The 24,521-nt window shown below is 39.3% G+C and overlaps 1 protein-coding gene across 1 annotated transcript in view; it reads left to right on the top strand.

Moving 5' to 3' along the window:
• The window catches only part of LOC104605774 (Glycine cleavage T-protein family), a 72,033-nt gene that overhangs the window by 717 nt on the left and 46,795 nt on the right, over positions 1-24,521 (top strand). The window contains exons 2-3 of the mRNA XM_010270662.3: positions 1,718-1,819; positions 19,000-19,033. Coding sequence (XP_010268964.1) covers positions 1,718-1,819; positions 19,000-19,033 — 136 coding nt within the window. The remainder of the gene's footprint in view (positions 1-1,717; positions 1,820-18,999; positions 19,034-24,521) is intronic.

Below are 24,521 nucleotides of genomic sequence, written 5' to 3'. Positions count from 1 at the left end.
GTTTGTTTTTTGAGTAGTTAAAGCATTGCAGAGAGATTACTAATCCTTTTTACGGGGGTTCAATTCTGATGTCATATTTGGCTTTTGGTTTTGTTCTGCTATTTATTTTCACTGAAAGCATTGTCAACTACTTTCGGAATTGAGCCCAATTCTGGGAAACTGAGCTTAAAGGAGTAGCGAACATATTTACTGAGGGTGCTTTAGTAATTTTCCAAGTCTAGAGAAATCTATACGAATTGATTTTGAGATTATAATTTGTGAAAAAGAATCAAGAATAATATATTTCATTTTGGTTTCTTAGTTCAAGCTTATAGAAGACCTAAAGGAGGAACAAGTGTGATCATGTTCCTAATAACTGAACTTGTAATTGTTGAAGGAAAGTCCTCACTCCTTTCTATTCCTCTGTCCTTATGTTTGCTTGATGCCTTTTCCTTTCAAAAATGATAGAGGTTCTACTGAATCTTTCTATTTCAAACTAGTAAGTTATCCTATTTAATGGTTACTTCCAGATGGTATTCAATTGTTTCAAGGAAATAAATAAATTCTATCATATACAAGGGAAATCAATCTTGAGTGCTGTCACAGATGCAGTTAGTTCTTACGAAGAGAAGGAAGATATTCATATGGTCTTTATTAACTTAAATAAAGCATACAATATTGTTCATAGAGAAGGATCTTTTACCTATATATTTATTGTTAATACTTTTTTTATGCTCCTGAGAAAGAAATGACTCTTTAGATGTATTAATACGATAAAAGATGCCATGCAGAGAATTACTAGTAAAAATGGTGTATAGACATGTGATTTCTCAGTTTTAAGTCTTAGAAGAAAGTTATCTGAAATTTCTTGGAAATTTATTTAGTCTTTTAGTAAGGGGCTATTTCTTGGTGCAATGGTAAAATCTATTGTTAGCAAATTTGAGAACATGGGTTCAAATCTCATTTTGTGCAAAAAATGCTAAAGTTTTGGTCCATATCCAGCCTACTTTTGAACCCCTCTCCTGAGGACCTGGATAGCTTTGACCAGCATTGGATAATGCCTTTATTTTGTCACAACTATGTTTCAGAGTAAGTTGTAATGCTGTTCTTTTGCCCCCTCTAATGAGACGTTCTCAATGGTGGGGTCCCTTTTTTCTTCTTAATTTAATAAATGATCTTTAATCATGGTTAATGGAAGATAATTGTCATATTTACATAATATGACTAAGATGCAGGGTTGTGAATAAGATATTCCTTTCTTTCAATTGCTAATTCCTAGTAGGTCTTGTACCTATGTTGCATTGACTCTAGTAAATGGATGAAGTGTCTGGGTCAGAAGTGCATTGGATTCCAACACTTAATGGATTCTCCAGTGACACTTTTTATGTAACATTTTCCTTTTCTCTTTGTTTAGACATAAAGGAACAGCTAATTTACACAAATTCATCAAAAAAACAGCTAATTTACACAATGAATACCATTATCAAGTGACAAAATTAGACTCTTTAGGTGTATGAGTTTATAAATAAAAAATATGGACTATGGAAGTCCTTGTTTTTCATCATGCAAAGTTAGATTCTCAGATGTGTTTGGGTTCTAATTATCATCTCCATGTTCTTGGTTTTGGTAGGCTACTATTACCTCCATTTTCATGTACACTTTGTGGTATTTCTCTTTTTCTTTATCCTATGATTGTTGTTTTACTTGCTATTTAAGTGCATCTGCATTTTTGTTGCAGGATACATTGGCAGATGCAGGGGCAATGATCTCAGAAGTAGGTACAGTTGAAACATTTGGCAATGATGATGAAGCAGTCCATGCAGTTGATGAAGGCGCTGTGGTGTGTTTATGTTTTTTTTCTTTTAAGTGCAACCTTGCTTTTTTTGTATCTTGCTTCTTTATTAATTTGGTATAGTGGAAAATCACTAGACATTCATTTGACCCTCTTAAGGTATAACTCTTAGATACAGGGAATTGTTTTAACCATGGTTAGCAATTTCCCGAAACATACTGAAAATTTCCCTTGCCCAAGGGGGACAAAAACATCATGGAATAAAAATAATTCTAAATATCTCTTGATATTTCAATTTTGATATATTAACAAAATCTTCAATTCGTTATGTAAAAATTTCCATTTTTTTTGTAACATATTGGGGATATTTCTTTATTGATACAAATAGTTTGTAAGTGAGAGCGGATAAAAGGAGGTTAGATTTTTTTTTAGGGGGCATTCTTTTTATGGATTTTGAGAGGGGGGAAAGTTGGTCAATGGGATTTTGATTCCTATTGACCAAAAATCCCATGTTCTTTTTTCAGATTTATGTGGGGACTAGGGAAAGTTTATTTTCCTGGGTATTATTTACTTTGGTAAGTGATACCCATCTCCTAGGTGGGTAAATAACTTTCCCACCTTAGGGGAAAGTTTCCAACACTTGAAAGGGACAAAAATGCCCCTTGTAATAATGGATTTTTATGGATAAAATGGTCATTGCCTTATTTACATGGGAAATAAAAGAACATGGGTAAATGCACTTACTTGGATAAATCTTTCCTAAGAAACAATTACTTGGGTAAGTCTATTTACCTGGGTAAGTAACTTACCGAAATGTGAACGGGGCCTTAATTTTATATTGTATTGGTAGTTTTTATTTATTTATTTATCATTTTTATTTAATGCAAAATTGTAACTATAATTTTTAGTTTTAAGATTAGTGGGTCCTACTACCTTGTGTTATGGCTGAACATGTAGAGATGCTACCATGTGTTATGGCTCAACAGATGGTGTTTACTAAGTTCCATTTAGAGGGTCAAATATTCTAGTTGGACAATGCAATGGTGACCTAAATGAATTCTTTGCATCCCATGGATCTCTTCACCGTAGTTTGTATGTTAACACCACAATAAAATGGTGTTGCAGAAAGAAAATTTAGACACCTTCTTGAAGTAGCACATGGAATGATGTTAACATGGATGTACCAAAGCGGTTTTGGATGGATGCTATGCTTGCAACTACTTATGTGGTCAATCATATACCCTTCAGAATGCTGAACTTTCCCATCAACTCTTATTCCCACAATTACCTCTGTTCTCCATTCCTATGACTATGAGAGTCCTTGGGCTGATCTTTTGTTCATGAATTGTCCTCTTCTCATGGTAAGTTGGACCCTAAGTCTATTTTATGCATTTTTCTTGGTACTCTACTCAGAAGGGTTATCATTGCTTTTATTTGGTCACTCGTCCCTACTTTGTTTCTATGGAAGTTTCTTTCTTTTAGTTTGAGCCTTTGTACTCGCTTCTCTTCAAGGGAGAGTTGTGTAGAGGAGAAACAGGTTTGTTAGGTTCATCTTCCATCTTGGATCTTGTTCCTTTCCATGTCTTCCTACGTAAGCGTCATAGAGATCAATAGTGTTCTAAGGTTGTGGAGCTCTTAGATACTATTAACCAACATTGACAAACTCATGGGAGGTAAGTCCACCTCAACTAGGTACTCTCATTCCCATTGATGATCGAGTGGATGACCTTGACATTCCTATTACCTAGAGAAAGGGTGTCAGGTCATGCACTACAAAATACTCCATTACCCATTGTATGTCCTATGATCATGTTATAGAGGCTTTAACATATCTTGAATGAATAGATGCTATGAAGGAAGAGTATTGCTTGAAGAGGAAGTTTCTTGTAGGAGGCATAAGGGTGTAAAAGAAGTCTATAAAAGGAGAAGAGTATTGTTAGAAGAGGAAGTTTCTTGTAGGAGGCATAAGGGTATAAAAGAAGTCTATAAAAGGAGAAGAGTATTGCTAGAAGAGGAAGTTCTGTTGATTCTCTTAATTATTCAGTGAAGAATTGTTCCTCTTCCCTTTTTTGACTTTAATTCTTTTCTTTGAAGTTTATCTAAATGTGATTTTTTTCTGAACTATGCCAGTTGGTATCAAAGCCCAAGTTTGATCTTTCTTTGGATTGTGCCTCCTAAGAAGAAACAAGTGACTCACATCGTGGAGCATGAAACCAACAACAAAACACAAGAAGAGTTGGCAAAGTTGAGAAGATAAGTTGATGCACTTTCTCAGGAGTTGAGATTGCTATATTCTCATTCTAAAACAGGGGATAGCAACTCTGACGCAAGTGCCTCCACTCGTTCCTTTTTACCATCAAGACAAGCAACCAGATCAGTTGTAGTTACGGGTGGTGACTAGAAACAACGGGTGTTGGTGTGAAAATTTTAATAAATTCTCATGCAACATAGTTCACTCAATCAAGTAATTGAGTTTTTATTATTTTGGGTAAGGCCCATTTAGGGTATTATACGGATTGTTCCCCTTAATTACATCTCCACAAGAAAGTAGAGAACACCTTTTGATTCTAACTTAGAGAAATGAATGCATAGAATAAAAGGAAAGAACAATAGAGTACTTCTTAAAAAAGAACTTTTCATTTGCATTTTTTTTTACATCAAGTGTACAAGAATGAGAAGAAAAAAGAAAATACAATTGAGAAAATTTACAATAATACATTTATCTCTTTCTTTCCTTTTTGATACAAAGAAGATTTCCTTCTCACTTCTTTCTTCACAATAAGCTGTAGTCAATTAGATGAAATTCTGACTGTAGATAGCCTTAATCCTCCGGATTTTGTATGCAAGAAGGGAACTGTAGTCAATCAAGTTGAATATTTGGTTGTAGACGGTTTTTATCCCCTTGTTCTTCATTTTCATTTTGAAGAAAACTGAAGAGAGGAGAGCTTGAGAGTTCGACAATGAGGGTCTGAGACTGAGAGTTTCGAACCTAACCTCTCTCAGCACCCTAACACTATTTTATTAAGATAGGTTTGAATAATTACAAGGAGGCCCTTAGTTGGGCAAGAATTTACAAAGAACTTAATATAGACAGGATGGGCCCAGAATTAGGCCCATTACAGAAAAACATAAATAACAAGAAAGAATAAACAGCCTATGGGCCATTCGGCCCATCTTCTCTACACTCCCCCTCAAGCTGAGCATAGATGTCAATCATGCCAAGCTTGCTGGTATCATGCTGAAGTTTTGCCTTGGGAATGCCTTTGGTGAGAAAATCTGCCAATTGTCCTTCAGATGTGATGAAAGGAAGACAGACTTCACCCGAAGAGACCTTTTCCCTAATGAAGTGTCGATCAACTTCAATATGCTTGGTTCTATCATGTTGCACTGGGTTGTGAGCAATGTTGATGACAGCCTGATTATCACAGTACAACATCATTGGCTTGTCATATTCAACCCCAAGTTCTCCCATCAATGATTTTAGCCATAATAATTCAGAAACTCCATGTGCCATGGCCCTGTATTCAGCTTCAGCAGAAGACCAAGCAACAACCGATTGTTTCTTGCTTCTCCAAGAAACAACATTATCAGCCACCAAGCTGCAATACCCAGAAGTAGATCTTCTGTCATCAATGTTTCCGGCCCAGTCAGCATCGGTGTAGGCTTCAAGTTTCATATGACCATGCTTGGCAAACAGAATACCCTTTCTTGGGGAGCCCTTCAAATAACATAGGATTCTCTCTACTGCTGCCATATGAGTGTCTCGGGGAGCATGCGTGAATTGGCTAATGCAACTGACTGCATATGCAATATCTGGCCGAGCCATGCATAGGTACAAAAGTTTCCCAAGAAGTCTCTGAAAGATTCCTTTGTCTTCTAACAATGTCCCTTCCGAGGCTGAGAGTTTATGACTCATATCAATAGGAGTAGCAACTGGTCTAGCACCCATCTTTCCAGTTTCAAAGAGCAAGTCAAGAACATACTTCCTTTGGGAGATAAGAATCCCATCCTTGGATCGAGCCACTTCTATGCCAAGAAAGTATCTCAATTCCCCCAAATCTTTAATCTCAAACTCTGTATGGAGAAAAGATTTTAGATCATGAATTCCTGAAACATCATTACCAGTCACTACAATATCATCTACATACACAATGAGGTATACTGCCAGAGGTCCACTCCTCTTCACAAAAAGAGTATGATCGGACTGTGTCTGCACATAACCAAAGTTAACAAGTGTTGTTCTAAATCTCTCAAACCATGCTCTAGGGGACTGTTTTAGTCCATAAAGAGATTTCTTCAGCCTGCATACCTTCCCTTTCATATCAGTTCCATACATCCCTGGAGGAAGAGACATACAAACCTCCTCATGTAATTCACCATTCAGAAATGCATTCTTCACATCCAATTGATAAAGGGGCCAGTCAAATTGAGCAGCTAAAGATAGAAGAACCCTCACAGATGTCATCTTGGCAATAGGTGCAAAAGTCTCCAAATAATCAATCCCATATGTTTGTGTATAGCCTTTTGCAACTAGCCTGGCCTTGTACCTTTTAATGGTGCCATCAGCTTGGTATTTGATAGTAAAGACCCACTTGCAACCGACTGGATCCTTCCCTTCAGGCAAATCCACCACTTCTCACGTGTCATTCTTGTGTAGGGCATCGATTTCAGATCTCATAGCATCCCTCCATTCTGGAATCTTAAGAGCTTCTGACACAGACCTGGGAATAGGGTTAGAAGCAACAGAAGAGAGATAGGCAAAGTATGAAGGTGAAAGCAAACTGTAAGAAAGGTGCTTGGAAATGCAGTGTGCAGTGCACTTCCGTTTTCCTTTCTTAACAACAATGGGAATATCAAGGTCAGGGAAGGATGACTCCAAAGGTGCTGAAACAGTACCTGTTGTCTCTTCTGTGACTGGAAGTGTATGAGGCTCATGTATTGTAGGAGAAACAACCTGCACATTTCTGGATCTTTGCCTTTGATATACCTTGGGATTGAGGATAGGACAAGGAGGTAAAGAGGGAAGAACACTGGAACAGGGAGAATGGAATGACTGATCCACCCTTGAAACATTTGAAGGAGAAGCAGACACATCAAGAGACTCAACAGGGACAGGAAGAGGAAGAGGAAACACCTGTGACAAATCCTCCCCTTGTGGACAATGTTCTTCTGAAGAGGAACCATAAAAGGGGGAAAGCTCATCAAAGGTGACATCCATTGAGACATATCGAGTGCCAGTCTTTGGATCAAAACAACAATAACCCTTCTGTGTGGGGGAATAACCAAGGAAGATACACTTTTGAGCTTTGGGTTCAAATTTATGCCTTTGGACACTTGGAACATGTACATAACAGGTGCAGCCAAAGACACGAATAGGAACAGGAAAAAGGTCATTGTCCGGATGAAGGAGATTGAAGGGAGACTTAAACCCCAAAACCCTGGATGGCATACGGTTTATAAGGTAGGTAGCAGTAAGAACAACATCACCCCAAAACCTTGTAGGAACATGTGAGGCAAATAAGATACTTCTTGCAACTTCAACAATATGCCTATTTTTCCTCTCAGCAACCCCATTCTGTTCTGGGGTCCTAGCACATGAGCTTTGATGAATAACCCCCATGTCAGAGAGATAGTAGGATAGGTTTTTCTCAAATTGGGTTAGAACAAATTCATGGAATTGTCTTACAAGTCTTGGAACTTCATCACGGGATTTCATCAGGAATATCCAAGTGAACCGAGAAAAGTCATCAATAAACAGGATAAAATATTTGTAGCCACCCATGGAGGGTAAGTGGTAAGGCCCCCACACATCAGAGTGCACAATGTTAAAAGGAGAAGAAGATCTTTTATTGCTCAAAGGATAATTGTTTCTACAATGCTTTGACAATTCACAAGACTCACAATGAAGACTGGACAAACTAATTCCCTTAAACAGTTCAGGGAATAGATGACTCAAGGCAGAAAAAGACAGATGACCAAAACGACGATGACACAACATAATCCGACTAACAGACTCTGAAGAAACAGATCCGAGAGCAACATTCCCAAGATGATTAGTGCATTGTCCCGGAGTATCAAACAGGTATATTCCGTTCGCCTCATGGCCACTCTCAATCACCTTCTGAGACTCCAGATCTTGAAAAACACAGTAGGAAGGAAAAAATGTTACACAACAGTTTAGTGACTTGGTTAAACTACTTACAGACAACAAATTTGTATTTAGTTTAGGTACATGAAGGGCAGAAGGTAAGAACAAGGAATCCGTAGCCTTGATGGTTCCCTTACCAGAGGTAGGGGCAAGTGAACCATCAGCTAAAGTGATTTTATCACATCTAGGAAGCAAGTCATATGAAACAAACAAGGTAGAAAGATTGGTCATATTGTCAAAAGCACCTGAGTCAATAATCCAAGGGATCTTGAGATTACCTGAAGTGGTAGCATGATTGGCAGAAGCCCTTATACCTGAATGAGAAAATGCAGAAGAAGCAGAATTTCCTGAAGGGTTGGAAGGAGAAGTCACATCACCCAGCTGACTGATCATCTTCCCAAACTTTTCATATTCTGCTCTCATGGCTGCCAACTGTACAGAAGCAGACATCTCTTCACTATCTGGCCTGGCAACAACATTTGCACTTTCTGATCTTTTACTATCATGTTTTTTCTGAAACCGAATGGGAACAAGATTAGGATGTAGTTTCCAGCACTTGTCTTTGGTGTGCTTCGGCTTCTTGCAGTACTCACATATAACTTCTTTCTTTCCTGTGCCACCAGAAGTTCCAGCATTCCCTTTAGGTTTAACCCCCATATTGGCAAAGTGATCACTAATATCAGCCCCTTGAACCTGGACAGCCCTTCTGCTCTCTTCACTACTCACCAATGCATAAGCTTGTGACAATGAGACACTCCTTGGAAAGAATATTCTGTTTTGTGATATCATATTCTGGGTTTAGTCCAGTTAAGAACTCAAATACCCTGTTCCTTTCAACCAATTTTCTGTAGGTCTCTGCATCATTGGTGGTGTCCCAAGTTATAGCTTCTATTAGGTCAATCTCTTGCCATAGAGACTTCAGGGTTGAGAAATATACAGCAAGAGGCTTCTCCCCTTGCTTAAATTCTTTACATCACTTCTCAATTTATATGCTCGAGCCACATTGAGTTTTTGGGAATAGGTTTCTGCAACACTGTCCCAAATTTCCTTTGCTGAATTCATCCATAGGTAGTGTTGGCTAATTTGTGGCTGCATTGAGTTCACAAGCCACCCAATGACAGTGTAATTTTCTTGCATCAACTTCTCATAGGATGGATCATCTGCTGGGGGAGCCTTCTTACTCCCGGAAATGAATCCCCACTTTCCTCTAGTACATACATAAATCTTTACTGATTGTGACCATGCCAGATAATTAGTTCCATCTAGTTTAACCGTGGTCACAGTCAATAAGGAATCACTTGGAGTCCCCTGAACCAGTCCATATTCAGCACCACTTTTGTTTTCAAACTCTGAGGAGTACATCATGTAAACACTTCAAATATGATTTCAGATGACTTCTACAAGTATACTGAATGAGGACGAGCAAGAACTGAGTTCAGCCGACCACAAGAAGGCAATACACTGAGTTCAGCCGACCACAAGAAGGCAATACACTGAGTTCAGCCTTCAAGAAGTAATCAGAAACTTCTAGGCATTGAGCACTCAGCCGAAGTACCTTTTTAAATCTGGACTTCAAGGTAACCACCAAAGAAATAACCAAGAAGAGTAAATACCAATTGGTATTGCTGAAAAAGCCTTTTTACAAACACAGTGTGGGCAAAGAAAAAGACCTCAAGAACAGTTCGTACAGCCCTCCAAAAACAGCCAAATATAAGTAACAATCCACAGCCTTGTTACAAGGATGTTTCGGCAGTTTTGACAGTCCAAGAAGGAGTGAAAAACAGCCCAGAAATTTCTGGGTTAAACCAGATTCAATGGCAGCCAAAGATAGTACAGAACAACTAGAAATTTTCGGACACTTCAACAGTCCAAACACAGCCGAAAGTAGTACAGAACAACCAGATTTTTTCGGACACTTCAACAGTCCAAACACAGCCGAAAGTAGTACAGAACAACCAGAAATTATCGGACACTTCAACAGTCCAAACACATTAGAAAATAACCCAGAAATCTGAGCACAACTTACAGTTTAGAGCTTCAAACCAGAACCAAGCTGTTCCCCTTCCTTTTTTTTTCTCTGATTCTTCCTGGTCACCGAACCACTTCTCCAAGAGATTCTAGTCTTAGGCACTTCCAATGACCTCCAAGAATCAGGCAACACGAGCCTAAGCTTCCAGCCCTAGAATATTGAAGTTCAGGCCTGCTCTGATACCATGAAGAAAACTGAAGAGAGGAGAGCTTGAGAGTTCGACAATGAGGGTCTGAGAATGAGAGTTTCGAACCTAACCTCTCTCAGCACCCTAACACTATTTTATTAAGATAGGTTTGAATAATTACAAGGAGGCCCTTAGTTGGGCAAGAATTTACAAAGAACTTAATATAGACAGGATGGGCCCAGAATAAGGCCCATTACAGAAAAACATAAATAACAAGAAAGAATAAACAGCCTATGGGCCATTCGGCCCATCTTCTCTACACATTTGAACGGAACCATAATCAACCCTTAGAAATTAGACTGTAGATGGTTTAATCCCTAACTTGTCTTGATAGAGGGACCATAATCTACCAAGTAAAAGCACCTGGATGTAGATGGTTTATTTCCCTCTATTTCCTTTCTTAAAAGTAAAAATAAAAGGGAGAGGAAGAAGGATACATAGCAAAAGACATATATAGGAAGTATTCCCGAAGAGGACTTTCCTTTTCCTACCTGTATTAGTGAGATTTATTTTCCTTCCATGTCTTCCCTTGAGAACTTCTCTTTTCCTCTCTCTTTATCTTGGATTTTCTTAAGAATCTCTTGAGAGTTAAGACATAATTTTCTCCGAAGAGGAGCGCCCTCTAATTAACTTTAAGGAGTTTAAATAGGGAGTAGGGTAGTTATGCAACTACCCCCTCCCCCTAGGTGAAGGACACCTGTCCCTACTACTTAAAGAGTGGGAACTCCATATGGGACACCTTTTTTCAGTTTTGATGATTTAGTTAGCACACTAGCCAACCCACTTATTTGGGTTATAAATTATTTAAATATTATTTGGATTAAAAAAATAATTCAATAGTAGGAAATAGGTTTCAAGATTGAGATTCCCAAAGTTTCATGGAGGTTCCTTCACTTGTTCTTTATCATCATCAAGGCAAGAAACCAAATTGGCTACAACTGCGGGTGCTGAATATAAGCAGTGGGAAACAGATCTCAAGATTGAGTTCCCAGAGTTTCATGGAGGTATAGCCCCAAATGAATTAATGGACTAGAGTTCCATGGGGGAGTTATCAATTTTAGAGTTTAAAGGTAAAATCAATTCTTATGAATTAGATTAATATTGTTGAGGATCGCAACAAGAACCTTACGTGGCCATTCTCCTTAACAAAAACATGTTGATTGGAATAACCCTCCAATCTTTGATGAAGAACCAATTGTTAAGGATGAATCTTCCATCATTCACAATGAATTTCAAAATGATGGAGATAATATTTATCATCTTGGGGGTTTTGATCATATTGTCTTCGTACAAGCCTACAAAGATCCTTATTGGCAAGCAATTGTACAATGTTTAGAATGTCATTAAAGGAAGTTTATGTGAAGTGCAAGAAATATATTTCAAAATATAAGGTATATAGTGAAGAAATCTCAATTTGTATTGGAGGTTTACACTACCAATTATCTATTAGAAGGTTAGAAATAGAGAAAAACAATGGAAGCACAAAACCATATGTTGGTGGTCTCTTAGATGGTAACATGAATCCAAGGGTTGGATTCTCTTCAACCTGGGGAGGATGATGTAGTATGGGATTTGGCCTAATTGAATAAACATTTACCAAGTTGGCTTTTGATGACACATCTTAGTTCACATTTACCAAGATAGCATCATTATAGGATTTTTGTATCTATCCATCTTGATTCAAATTTACCAAGTTAGCATGATAATGGGATTTCGAAATTTGTCTTTAATTAGAATTTTTTTTGAAGAGATTTAGTAGGATTCTAATAAGGAGTGCTCAATTAGATTAGGAAACTTTCTTATAGGAGGCATAAGGGTGTAAAAGAAGTCTATAAGAGGAGAAGAGTATTGCTAGAAAAGAAAGTTCTGTTGATTTTTTCTTAATTATTCAGTGAAGAATTGTTCTTCTTGTCTTTCGACTTTAGTTCTTTTTTTTTTTTTGAAGCTTCTGTTAATGTGATTTGTTTCTGAACCATGCCAAAGTTCCAACATTTTTTTTTTCTGCATAGAACTGAATGACATTGAAGTCCTTGGAAATACATCAAACACCTTTATATAATCTGCCTAGACTATAGAGTTCTACCCAAAAGCTCTCCTTATGTCTATACGAGTTAGGCCCATACAAATTGGTCATTCACCACTAAACCCGCTTTCTTTTTCTTTGAATTTATTAGCTAATGTGGCTAAACCCATTGTTAGCGTAGGGGTATTTCTGAAATGATGAGGATAAATATTCGTGGCCTTTATCAAAACGGAAAACTTTGATGTAGGTACCAAATTGGTTACGAATTTCAGCTTAAAATTTCTGAAAAATGGTAAACAATTCACTTCTTTCTTTCATTAGATAGAGCCACGTCATCATTGAAAAATCATCTACAAAAATGACAAAATATCTGTATCCATTATATGACATCACTTTATAAGGACCCCAAACATCTGAATGAATTAAAGAAAAAGGACTCGACACACGGTTATCAACCCTAGAACTAAAGGGAACATGATGGTGTTTCCCAAACTGACATGACTCACAATCCAAAACAGAAAGCTGACTCAAGGACGGAATCAAAGACTTCAAGACTTTTAGCGACGGATGACCAAATTGGTAGTGCCACTGGAGAGGAGAAGGAGATGACTGGAGAGCTGTTGAAGTTCTACCACCACCACCGTCAAGATAATACAGTCCACCAGCTTCATGCCCTCCACCAATCTTCATCCCCGTCTTGAGATCCTGAAAAACACACATAGAAGGATAAAAGGTAATGAACAGTTAAGTGATTTGGTCAGCTTACTGACAGACATAAGATTAAAAGGCAATTTAGGAACATACAAAACTGAGGAGAGGGATACAGGATCTAGGTCAACATTACCAACACCACAGATTGAGGATGTGGAACCATTAGCAAGGGTGACAGGTTGTGATGTTGAGCAATGAGATAAGGATGAAAACACACCTGGAGTTCTAGTCATGTGATCGGAGGCTCCAGAGTCAATGATCCAGGGATTGGGTGTGGATGCCAGACAAGCCATACCTGAGTGAGCAAAAGTCGCCGTGTTCTGCTGTGATTGGATAAACCTCTCATATTCATCACGGGAAACACTCACTATCTCCTTCACGGGACCATCTGTGGGTGTAGGAGGTATTTGATCAGATGAATGATTCTCCTGTCTAAAGCTGGAGCTTGAGTCACTGGTCGCGGCATGATTGGCCCAGGTTGAGGGTGGACCATGTAGATCATAACAATAGTTAATGGTATGTCCATCCATACCACAATGAGTGCACTTCCTCGGGCCTGATCCACGTCCTCTCCTACGGGCTCCCCCTGAATCTCTGCCCCCAGTACGACCACCACCACGATTATAAGTAGGCCCACCATTACCACTTCGGCCATACACAGAACCACTACCACCACCACGGCCAGACTGAGCTCCCCTAGCTCCACCTCGAGTACCACGGCATCTCGATACAGCAAAGGCAGATCTATCTGATCCTCCTAATATTTGAGCCCGTACTGGTTCATATTCAGACTTCAGTCCCACCAAAAATCTAGTCACATCAAGCTGTTCTCTCTGTTGCTGCTGAATCTTGACATCAGAAGTGAGAGGGTGATAGACATTCAACTCATTACGTATGTCTCTCATGTTGGCATAGTACTCCTCAAGACTCTGATTGCCCTGTTACAGGTTAAAGTACTCTTGATACAACTGATACACTCTGGTTGTATTGTCTTGACCCGAATACAATTTCTTCGCATGGTCCCACACATCTTTGGCAGTGTCAAGAAACATGAAGTTTACACTAATCCTGGGTTCCATACTATTCCACAACCATGTGATGATCTGAGCATCCTCTTGCTCCCAGTCTTCATACTCGTGAGAGTCAGTGGAGGGTTTCTCCTCTCTTATGTGTTTTACCTTTTTCTTTGCCTTCAGAAAGACTTCTACGGATTTAGCCCAAGGCACATAATTCTCTCCATTTAATTTAATGGAGGTCATTAGAACATTCAGGTAGTCTGTAGGCACCATCACACTAGATTTACAATCACTGTTATCTCCCATTATGTTATCACCGATTCTGCACACTTGCTGAATTCTATTACCACTGAATTCTGCACATTGCACACAACTTGATCACACCTGTCACACTGGTTTCAACACTTGTTGTTGCTGAAAAGTGTGTTCATTACACCACAAACCCTACTCCTACGACTACCTGAAATCTCACCACTATATGATTATAATTCTTCCTTCGAAATACACAAAAATCAGCATAAACCCTAGCACATTACTGTCTGAAACCCTAGCATATGGTCTGAAACACACTTCCTATTTGATCCATAACATATATCATGCATTGAGATCTCTTACCTTATCACTGAAGTAACAACCACACGAGCAGGAAATCAGTCCACACACGACAGCCACTGCACCACACAGATCGGCCCTCTATTCTTCATCGATTAGGGGAGGGCGATCTTAGAAACCACAACAACCGACCACACACGACCTGACTAGAGGCATAGAAACCTCCAAGGGAAGAGGGCGATCTCTCCTTTTCAGCCCTTTCCCTTATCTCCAGTCGAATGCAGAAAAAAAAAGGAGAAACCCTAGGTAGGGTGCGCAGAGAATAGAAATCTAGGCAGATTCAATCAGCTCTGATACCATGTTATGATTCGGCCTGCCTTAGAATTCTATCTGTCTGAGATCGGTTAGGTAGAAAGAGGTAGAAAGGTGGAAGAAAGAGAGAAAGAGAGAGGGGGAAATTCTGGTTCGAACTGGAAGTGTCAACCTCACCTTCTCCCAGTCGGCCAGACAAAACTTGTATTATTAAAACTGATTGAAAAGACATATGTGCCCTTATTTAAGTTAGGAGCACTGGTTCAGACCTCATGTACCTACACCCCACAACAAAACGGGGTGGTTGAGAGAAAGAATCGCCATCTCCTGGAAACAGCAAGATCCCTCATGCATCACATGCATGTTCCCAAACCCTTTTGGAGTGATGCAGTGCTTACCTCATGCTTTCTGATTAATCAGATGCCCACGTTCATCCTTGATGGTCATTCTCCGTTTCAGGTCTTGTTTCCCGCATTGTCTCCGTTTCCTCTTACGCTGAGGGTATTTGGGTGTGTCTGCTTTGTCCATAATCTGGGTCCCGGGAATGACAAGTTCGATGCCCGTTCTCTTAAGTGCATCTTCCTTGGCTATTCTCGGACCCAGAAAGGGTATCGGTGTTACCATCCTAGTTCTCGACGGTCCTTTGTGTGTGCTGATCTCACCTTCTTTGAGTCTACTCCGTTCTTTTTGGGGTCCGGTGATGCTTCTTCCTCCTCATCACCTCCTCCTCTTCCACTCCCCGTTGTTGACCCTCTTCCCTTGGTTCCAGCCGTGACCAAACCCTTGCCTTCGGTGCCACCACCTGTTGAACGCCCACCTATCCGTCATGTGTATACACATCGCCCACGCGTACCAACAACTACTCCTCTGGCTACATCTCCGTCGACGGATCCGGCACCAAACCTGCACTCAGCATCTGAGCTTGACCTTCCCATTGCTTTGCGGAAAGGTAAACGCACTTGCACCCTTCATCCTATTTCCAATTATGTTTCACTTACTCACCTTTTCGCTTCCCATCGCCAGTTTGTCACCTTGTTATCATCAGTTGTTGTCCCTAAGGATGTCCAGGAAGCCCTTGCCTCTCCAGGGTGGTGCCGAGCCATGGAAGAAGACTCTCTGCCCTTCATCATAATCATACTTGGGACCTCACTGCTCTTCCTCCTGGGAAGCAAGCTGTTGGTTGTAAATGGGTTTATACGGTTAAGTATCTGCCTGATGGTAGTGTTGAATGCCTGAAAGCACGATTGGTTGCAAAAGGGTACTCCCAAACCTATGGTATTGACTACACACAGACCTTCTCACCGGTTGCTAAGATAGGGTCAGTTCGTGTTGTGATCTCTCTTGCAGCCATGTATGAGTGGCCACTATATCAGCTTGATATCAAGAATGCCTTTTTGCATGGTGACTTACTCGAGGAGGTCTACATGGAGCAACCTCCAGGGTTTGTTGCTAAGGGGGGGGGATGGTAAGGTGTGCAGACTAAGGAAGGCTATATATGGGCTTAAACAGTCTCCTTGAGCGTGGTTTGGTAGGTTCATGAGGTAGTAAAGAAGTTTGGTATGAAGCAGTGCAAAGTTGACCATTCTGTATTTAGTCATGACTCTCCGGGAGGAAAAATACTGTTGGTGGTGTATGTAGATGATATTGTTATTACTGGAAATGATAACATGGGTATTGACAGGCTGAAGACTTATCTGCAGGATCACTTTCAGATAAAGGATCTGGGTAAGCTGAAATACTTCTTGGGGATAGAGGTAGCAAGATCCAAGTATGGTATTAACCTATGCTAGAGAAAATATGTGCTTGATTTGCTGGAAGAAACAGGCTTGTTGGGTGCCAAACCAGCTGAAACATCCATGGACACAAATACCAAGCTAAGCAGTGATATGGGTGAAGTGTTTGAAGACCCTGGCAGATACCGGCGACTTGTGGGCAAACTGAACTACCTAACCATTACTAGACCAGACATCTCATTTGCGGTTAGTGTGGTAAGCCAGTTCATACAAAAACCTCTGATTCCTCATTGGAATGCAGTTCTGAGAATTGTGAAATATCTAAAAGGGGCTCTGGGTCGCGGTCTAATATACAAGAGTGGCGGAAAACTTGAAATAGAAGGGTATTCTGATGCTGACTGGGCCGGTTCTATGTCTGATAGGCGGTCTACTACAGGCTATTGCACTTTCCTGGGAGGTAAGTTGGTGACATGAAAAAGTAAGAAGCAGTGCAGAAGCAGAATATAGGGCTATGGCGCACACCGCTTGTGAATTAGTGTGGCTAAGGAACCTTCTACAGGAAGTAGGGTACAACATCAACACTCCAATGAATCTCTATTGTGATAATCAGGCTGCAGTTCATATTTCCTCTAATCCGGTGTTTCATGAAAGAATCAAGCACATTGAAGTTGAGTGCCACTTTGTAAGGGAGAAGGTGCTGAATGGAGAACTAGACACTATACATGTTAATACAGGAAATCAGTGGGCTGACATATTTACAAAAGGCTTGAGTCGGGGAAGAGTGGACTACATATGTAACAAGCTGGTGAGTATATCATATACTCCCAGCTTGAGGGGGAGTGTTAGTGTAGGGGTATTTCTGTCTTTTTACCTAGATTAATGTTGCTGATTTGTAATGTTGTGTTGGAACCAGTGCTCCTAACTTAAATAAGGGCACATATGTCTTTTCAATCAATTTTAATAATATAAGTTTTGTTTGGCCGACTGGGAGAAGGTGAGGTTGACACTTCCAGTTCAAACCAGAATTTCCCCCTCTCTTTCTCTCTTTCTTCCACCTTTCTACCTCTTTCTACCTAACCGATCTCAGACAGATAGAATTCTAAGGCAGGCCGAATCATAACACCCATCTATTATAGGAGATGGTGAACAAATTACAGAACCCATGAATATATTTTGTGATAATAAGCATTTGTCCATATTGCAATCTGTAGAAATACATAGGCTACTGTCTTATGTTACTAAAGAGGTGTAAAGTTGTAATTTTTTTTTGAACACACAAGTATAAATGCAAGAGGGTGGGCTCTCTTTCTATATTCTTGTTATTATAATAGCACACTTTAATGTTCTCTTGAGTCTATTTGGTTTGTCTAAGATGGTATCAGAGCTGTAGATGAGATCCAAGAGCCTGGTGTCTTTTAGGAGTTTGATTTCAGCAAGAAGGGGTTGAGTTCCTTAGAAGGGGTGATCTAAGGGTATTGGCTGTTGGTGTAGGGGTTCTCACTCCTTAAATCAAGAATGATTTAAAGTAATTTTTGAATATGATCAGAGAACCAATCTGTGGTGATTTCTATTTGTCCTATATTTTCTTTTCTGGTGAGAATTGGGAAAAATCAGATTTAGGTTTTCTTATCATAGGAGACAGCAAGAAGATGTTGGCTATTTGGGATCAATTGGGGGCCTAGGGATAATCCAAATCTTTTTTATCTACTCTTACTAGAAGTTGAAATCAGATTTTTTTGAGGCAGGTGGATATTTGGTGATTCTTTTTTAATTTTTCTTCACTGTATTTTACTTCCATTTCAGTTTCTTATCTTTTCTAGAGATTGTTGTATGTTATTTTTTGGTTGATTGCTCTTAGGGCCTGATTTCCTTGGTTTGGACTTGGTGCAAGTTGATTGAAAATGGCCTAAGATTCCTTCTCATCACTATCTACCACCACTTTCTTTTCTAGGCAGTCTCTAACCTAGGGATGATCATGGGCCGGGCCTGAGATGGGCTTAGCAGCTGTTATAAGGTCTATAGCATTGGCCTGGGCTCAGCTTAGCTCAGGTTCTGAGCATAAAACATATGCCTGTGCCAGGGCCTGGTTCTGGGTCTATGACTTTTTATGTATAAAACTTTAAATATATAATATTTTATATTATGTATCATATGCATGTAAATTACTTCTTTTTACTCATAAGTACTTGGCTCTCTTCTAGCAATATGACTATGTAGATCAACTAGATCATCGGCATCTAGGCCTTGTCCCAACTATATGGGGTTTCCATGTGAATCAACTGGATAAAGGGGAAACATATTTCTATATATTGAATTAAGTTACATACATTCATCTTCGAAGCTTTCTTAAGTTGCTCCTTTTCATCTTTTTGGAAATTTTAATGTAGTTTCGCTGATATTACACAAGTTTTGAGTGTTCTGGATAAACCATTTCCAGCTCTAGTTATTTGGTGGACATTTATCCTTTTTTAGTTGTTTATTGTGATTTAATTCCATTTTACAACATTGATGTCTTAGGTTGTGGACCTTACACATTTTGGTCGGATAAGAGGTACATTCTTCCACACTGGACTCTCTATAGTTGTACTAATGGTTTTTGAGTTTCTTTTATGAATGCTATGCCTAAGGTTATCAGTTAACCATATAAGTCATATATTATGCATGAAACTACCATTTTTACCAAAACAATAATCTCTATGAGGGCATTGTAAGGAAGGAATTGCAAGATTATTGTGTATATCTCCAGATCAAAAGTAACCATACTTAATTTGTTTTTATTTGACATGTCCTAATAAAATAAGAAATGCTAAAGTCATACAATTATTAGTAGCTCCAAGATTTGTTTGTGGGTTAGTCTGATGTAGGACAGGGTAGGGGTCCTACTAATTTAGGTTCTAGTGATGGGATTTGTGGGGTGAATGAGGGGCTGTAGGTGATTAGAGATGAAGAATATGGATGAAAAAGCAAGTAGAGTGCTTATTCTTCACGAAAGAACGAGAAAGAAATTAGAAGAGACAGGTGAACTCTTGTTTTCTGGCACTACGAGGGAAGTGGTTGTGGCGGTGGCTTGTGGAGAGAGAGAGACCTTGGCATGAGGTGGTGGGTAGTATTCATGGTTGCTCAGAAAATGGGTGGGATGCTAGAGTATCTCAGCGGGCAACCTTGGCAACACCGTGGAAAGCTATTCATGGCATTCTTCCTCAGTTTCCTGGTTTTGTTAGATATGATGTTTGCAATGGTAACTCTGTCCTCTTTTGGGAGGATACTTGGTTGGAGAGGCTCCTTTGAAGGACCTTTTCCCTTCTCTATTCTCCGTTTCAAGGTATAGAAAGGATTTTGTGTCAAAAGTTTTCTCCCCTATGATAAATCCGTTGGCACCAAATTGGGATTTTGGGTTTCGTAGAGGCTTAAGGGAAGAGGAAATTCTGTGTCTAACAAATTTTCTAAGCCTACTTGATACAGTGTCTGGACCCCTCTGAATCTGATAAACAGATTTGGAGACCCAGGCCGAATGGGTCTTTCTCATGGTTATCAAATCCCTTACTTAGTCTACCCCCAAACAGCCTTTCCCTCTTAAGGAAATCTGGTGCAGGCCCGTTCCCCCTAAGGTCATGACTTTTGCTGGGAGTGTATTATAGGAAAATAAACACATTGGATATTCTATTAAAAAGAAGACTTTTTCTCTGTTTCTCACCTTTTTGGTGTATTCTTTGCAGGTCACATGGTGAGGACTGTAACCATTTACTAATATCTTGTTCATTTACTGCAAAGTTATGGGAGTGGCTCTTCTCTTTGTTTGGGTGCAGGTTACTTAGGCCAGCTGATGCAAGTTTGATTTTTGATCCTTCTTTCTTCCTTTGGCATCATAGAAGAGGAAGAATTATGTGGAGGTGTGCAAGAGCAATGCTGATTTGGTCAGTGTGGGAAGAGAGAAATGCTAGAATTTTCCAAGAGAATGAGAGAAGCCTAGAAGAGCTGAAGGAGTGCATTCTAAATAGGGTGATCTTGTGGCTAAAATCAATGGAACTATTTCACCAATTCTCATTTAATGATATTTGGAGGAATTGGTTAGCAGTGGCAAATTATTCATCCTTAAAGACTAGAGTATGGGTTGGGAACCCCCTCCTGGAAGCTTCTTGAAGCTAAATTTTGATGGTAGCAGTCTTGGTAATCCAGGCCTGTCAGGGGTGCGAAGGGTACTGAGGAATGAGTATGGGAATTTGATTCTTATTTACTCGGGTCCCATAAGAGTTGGAAACTCTACTAGGGCGGAACTTCTAGCTGCTATCCCGGGAGTACAACTAGCAGTGCAGATAGGTGTGGAACACTTGCTAATAGAAGGGGACTCCAAGGTGGTAGTGGGTTGGCTACAAAACCCGGACTCTATAGTTTGGTGCTTTAAGAATGAAATTAAAAAATTCAATTAGCTGACAAGGAGTTTGACAGTGAGAATACAATGGATGGGGAGATCAGAAAACGCTATGGCTGATGTCTTGCAAAGCAAGGGGTAAAAACAGGGAAAGATTGTATTGAGATCAATTGTAGACTGAAACTGTTTTCTATCCTTTGTTTTATTCTTTCTATTAGGAGAGGACGCAGCTTGCACCTCTCAATGGGAACCTTGTAACTGCATTATTCTTCTATTTATCGAAAAAAAAAACCCAGAATTCACTAAACCAATCTTTATTTCATAAAATCACTCTTCTTTAATTCCAATTATAATGATTCTATTTATAGACTCAGCTTATTAACTCAGATGTTCCTTTACAGACTTGAATTTTGACTAGGAAACTGATCCAAACAACTTCTAGTTACTTTACAGTGAAGACAATCCATAAGTAACCCATTAAGACACTTACAGACTCCAACTCCTAAACAGCTCCACTAAAACTTTCCCAATCCCACTGAAACTAATTTAATTTAAAGACATCAGAAATTACTAAAATTAGGAAACCATGAGTTTATTAGAAGTAGTAATTACGATAATTACTATAAATAATAAGTCCAAGAATTACCATAAATAGTAATTTCAAAATCACATAAACCAAGTAGACCCCACTTTTAGTTTTTCCAGTTCTTCTCCCATAAATTTCCTTCAAGATGAGAATGAGGCCACAAGTCATTTTCAGACCATTTTTTCTTTTTCTTCAGATCTATCAGCTTCTTTTTGGGTTTCCAAAGAGGCTCAAACTGATCTAACCAAGTGAATGCTGCTTCATCGTAGTCTTTCAATTTTCTTTTTCTTAATTCACTTATATAGTTGTTCTTTTCTATTGGTTACATAATTAGTCATCTATATGTTGTTGGGTCTACCCAAAATTACAAAGAAGCCCAGAAAAGTTGTTGCCTCATGCGGTCATGCCCCTTACTTAGCAAAGGAATCAGCCATCTCATTTGCGGTCCTTCTAACCCACTTGAATTTAGCATCTATGCCTTTTGAAATACTTTCCACTTCCCTAAAAGCATGTATAAAAGGTCACAGGATATATCTGTTATAAATTTCCCATGAGATAATTAGCTTTGAATCCCCTTCCACCTCCACCTGTCTAGAACCCAGTTGTTTTGCTAATCGAAGGCCTTGCAACAAAGCTAACAGCTCAGCTTTCAGAGAACTCCCTAAACCATTAGTCCCTGAATATAAGAGCATGATTCTGCTTTCAGAGTTCCTGAATACACCTATTCCTTCCATACCCGGATTTCCAAATGAACTTCCATCAAAGTTTAGCTTACTATGTTGTCTTCTGGAGGTTTCCAAACCACCCTTATCTTGTCTTTTTTCTAGAGGATTGTGCCACCTCAGTCCAAGCTCTTACTATATCATTGACGGTGAAGATCTGAAATCTTTCCAATTACAGATAGGGGCATTTGTGAAGAAATATCCACTCATCATATTTGTCAAGGCACTAAATTGAGGTTGGGTGATAGGGGAGCATATTGTTGTAAAGGAGTCTAGTATATGATTATATATAAAATACTTGATTGAACAAAATCCAATCTGAAAGAGAGTGATGCCTTGCATAAAAACAACACATGGGAATTGGTGGATCCTTTTGCAAGGAAAAAACTTGTTGGGTGTAAGTGGGTTTATACTGTCAAATATAGAGTAGATGGTATTGTTGAGAGGTATAAGGCAAGGCTTGTATCAAAGGATTTTACACAGACATATGGGGTAGACTATACAAAGGCATTTGCCCCTGTTGCAAAGATGAACTCCATAAAGTGTGTCATTGTCCTCGGCAACCAACTTGCTGTGGCATCTTCTTCAACATGATGTGATGAATGCATTCTTGAATGGGGACTTGGAAGAAGTTTACATGGTTCAACTCCCTGGTTTTTGTGCAAATGGGAATGAAGGGAAAGTTTGTCCCCTCAAGAAGTCATTGTATGGTCTAAAGCAGTCACCAAGGGCTTGATTTGGCAATTTAACAAGGTAGTTCAGCAGATAGTGATCGGAATTGATCATCACCCTTGAAGACTTATTCTAAAGAAGAAGGCCTTACAACAAGTCCTGATATGGCATAGTGGTGGTACTTGGAATTTGGAATGAATTGAGCACCAAGGGTATTTTTGCCATTTTATAATTTTCTGTTGGATCCAATAATAGCGTTTGATTGCCTAGTTATAGTTTGTTTATGACTAAAATTTCAGAGTCATTGCATAAGTAGGATTAGAGTTATTGAGTCTTCTTTGAATTGAAATAGGATATGACAACTTAGTTTGAGTCCTACTAGGATTATTGAGTCTAATAGTTTGACTCCTTAGACTATTATGAGTCTAAGAGTTTGACTCCTAGGATTATTATGAACTTAGAGTCTATAAATGTGTATGGACATTTTACACAAAGGAAATGAATTATATTGAGTTTTCTTCAGCTTATGGTAGCTATGGTGAGTGATTCCCATGCCCTAGAGTGATTTTAGGTATTTTCTCTCTTCTTTCTCTCCCTATTTTCTCTCTTATTCCTTCAAGAAGCCATTATGGCCATCAACATCCATATAACTTTGATAAAAAACACCATTCAACATTCTCTAAGGACTAGAATGAAGGGATGAGAGATCCATCATATGGATGGCCGAACCCTGCAGGAAGGTTGGGCGAAATTTCAAAAATTTCTCTCTCCCACGTGGGAATCACATTCCTTATTTTAGAAAACTGCATTTTGAAGGATCAATCTTGAAACCAAACCGGACCAGATCTGAAGCCAAAAGGTAGGAGAGGGATATACCTGATACGGAGTAATAATAACTCCTAACGAAGGTGTTCACACCCAAGGAAAAAACCAAAGACTGCTCCCACTGAAGATGACACAGTGTGAGGTGGAGCAGAATCAGTAGGATGGCTCTTCAATAAGAACCAAATTCTTCTGCAAAAATGTAATGGAGGGCTGGTGAGCAAGACTTCAAATTACCTTTTCTACCAAAAGGTAATATCAAGAACCTTTCTTTATCACTCCCACAGGTGGAGATCGAATTGACAGGGGCGGCAAGAGCAGGAAAGAGCAGAAGGCAGGAGTAGTCAAACTGCAGATTCTTCTTTCTTTGTAATCTGCGAACTAAGTATTGTATCTTGGAGGTTTGCCCTGCTCCTCTATTTATAGCCTTTAAAGAGCATCTCCTAATCCCATTAGGAGTTTCCTAATCCAAATCTTGTATTTGGATTTGGACTCTCTTTAAGAGATAAGGATAATCCCTTATCTTATCTGTAGATAAATATCAGACTTCCTAATCAAATTAGGAGTTTCCTGATCCAAATCTTTATTTAGATCTGGACTCTCTGAGTGGATAGGGATAATCTCTTATCCTATCTGCTGATCTAAATCCCAGAACCACCCCTAATTAATTAATCTTATTAAGCCAGTTCGAATTGGGCTTTAGGCCCATTAAGTCTATGTGCTCACTTAACCTCCTAACTGTTGCCCAGTTGGCTATCCTTGTATGGCGTGGGACCCAAACATTGATCTACACATCAGCCACATGGGTTCAGCCCAGCCTCTGTTACAAGGCCTGGTCGAATTCACTGTAGGAAACAGTGAACCCCTG

This window comes from Nelumbo nucifera, chromosome 1 (assembly GCF_055504915.1).
Source record: "Nelumbo nucifera cultivar China Antique chromosome 1, China Antique-T2T, whole genome shotgun sequence".
Lineage (NCBI taxonomy): Eukaryota > Viridiplantae > Streptophyta > Magnoliopsida > Proteales > Nelumbonaceae > Nelumbo > Nelumbo nucifera.
This window is presented reverse-complemented; position numbering and strand designations above follow the sequence as displayed.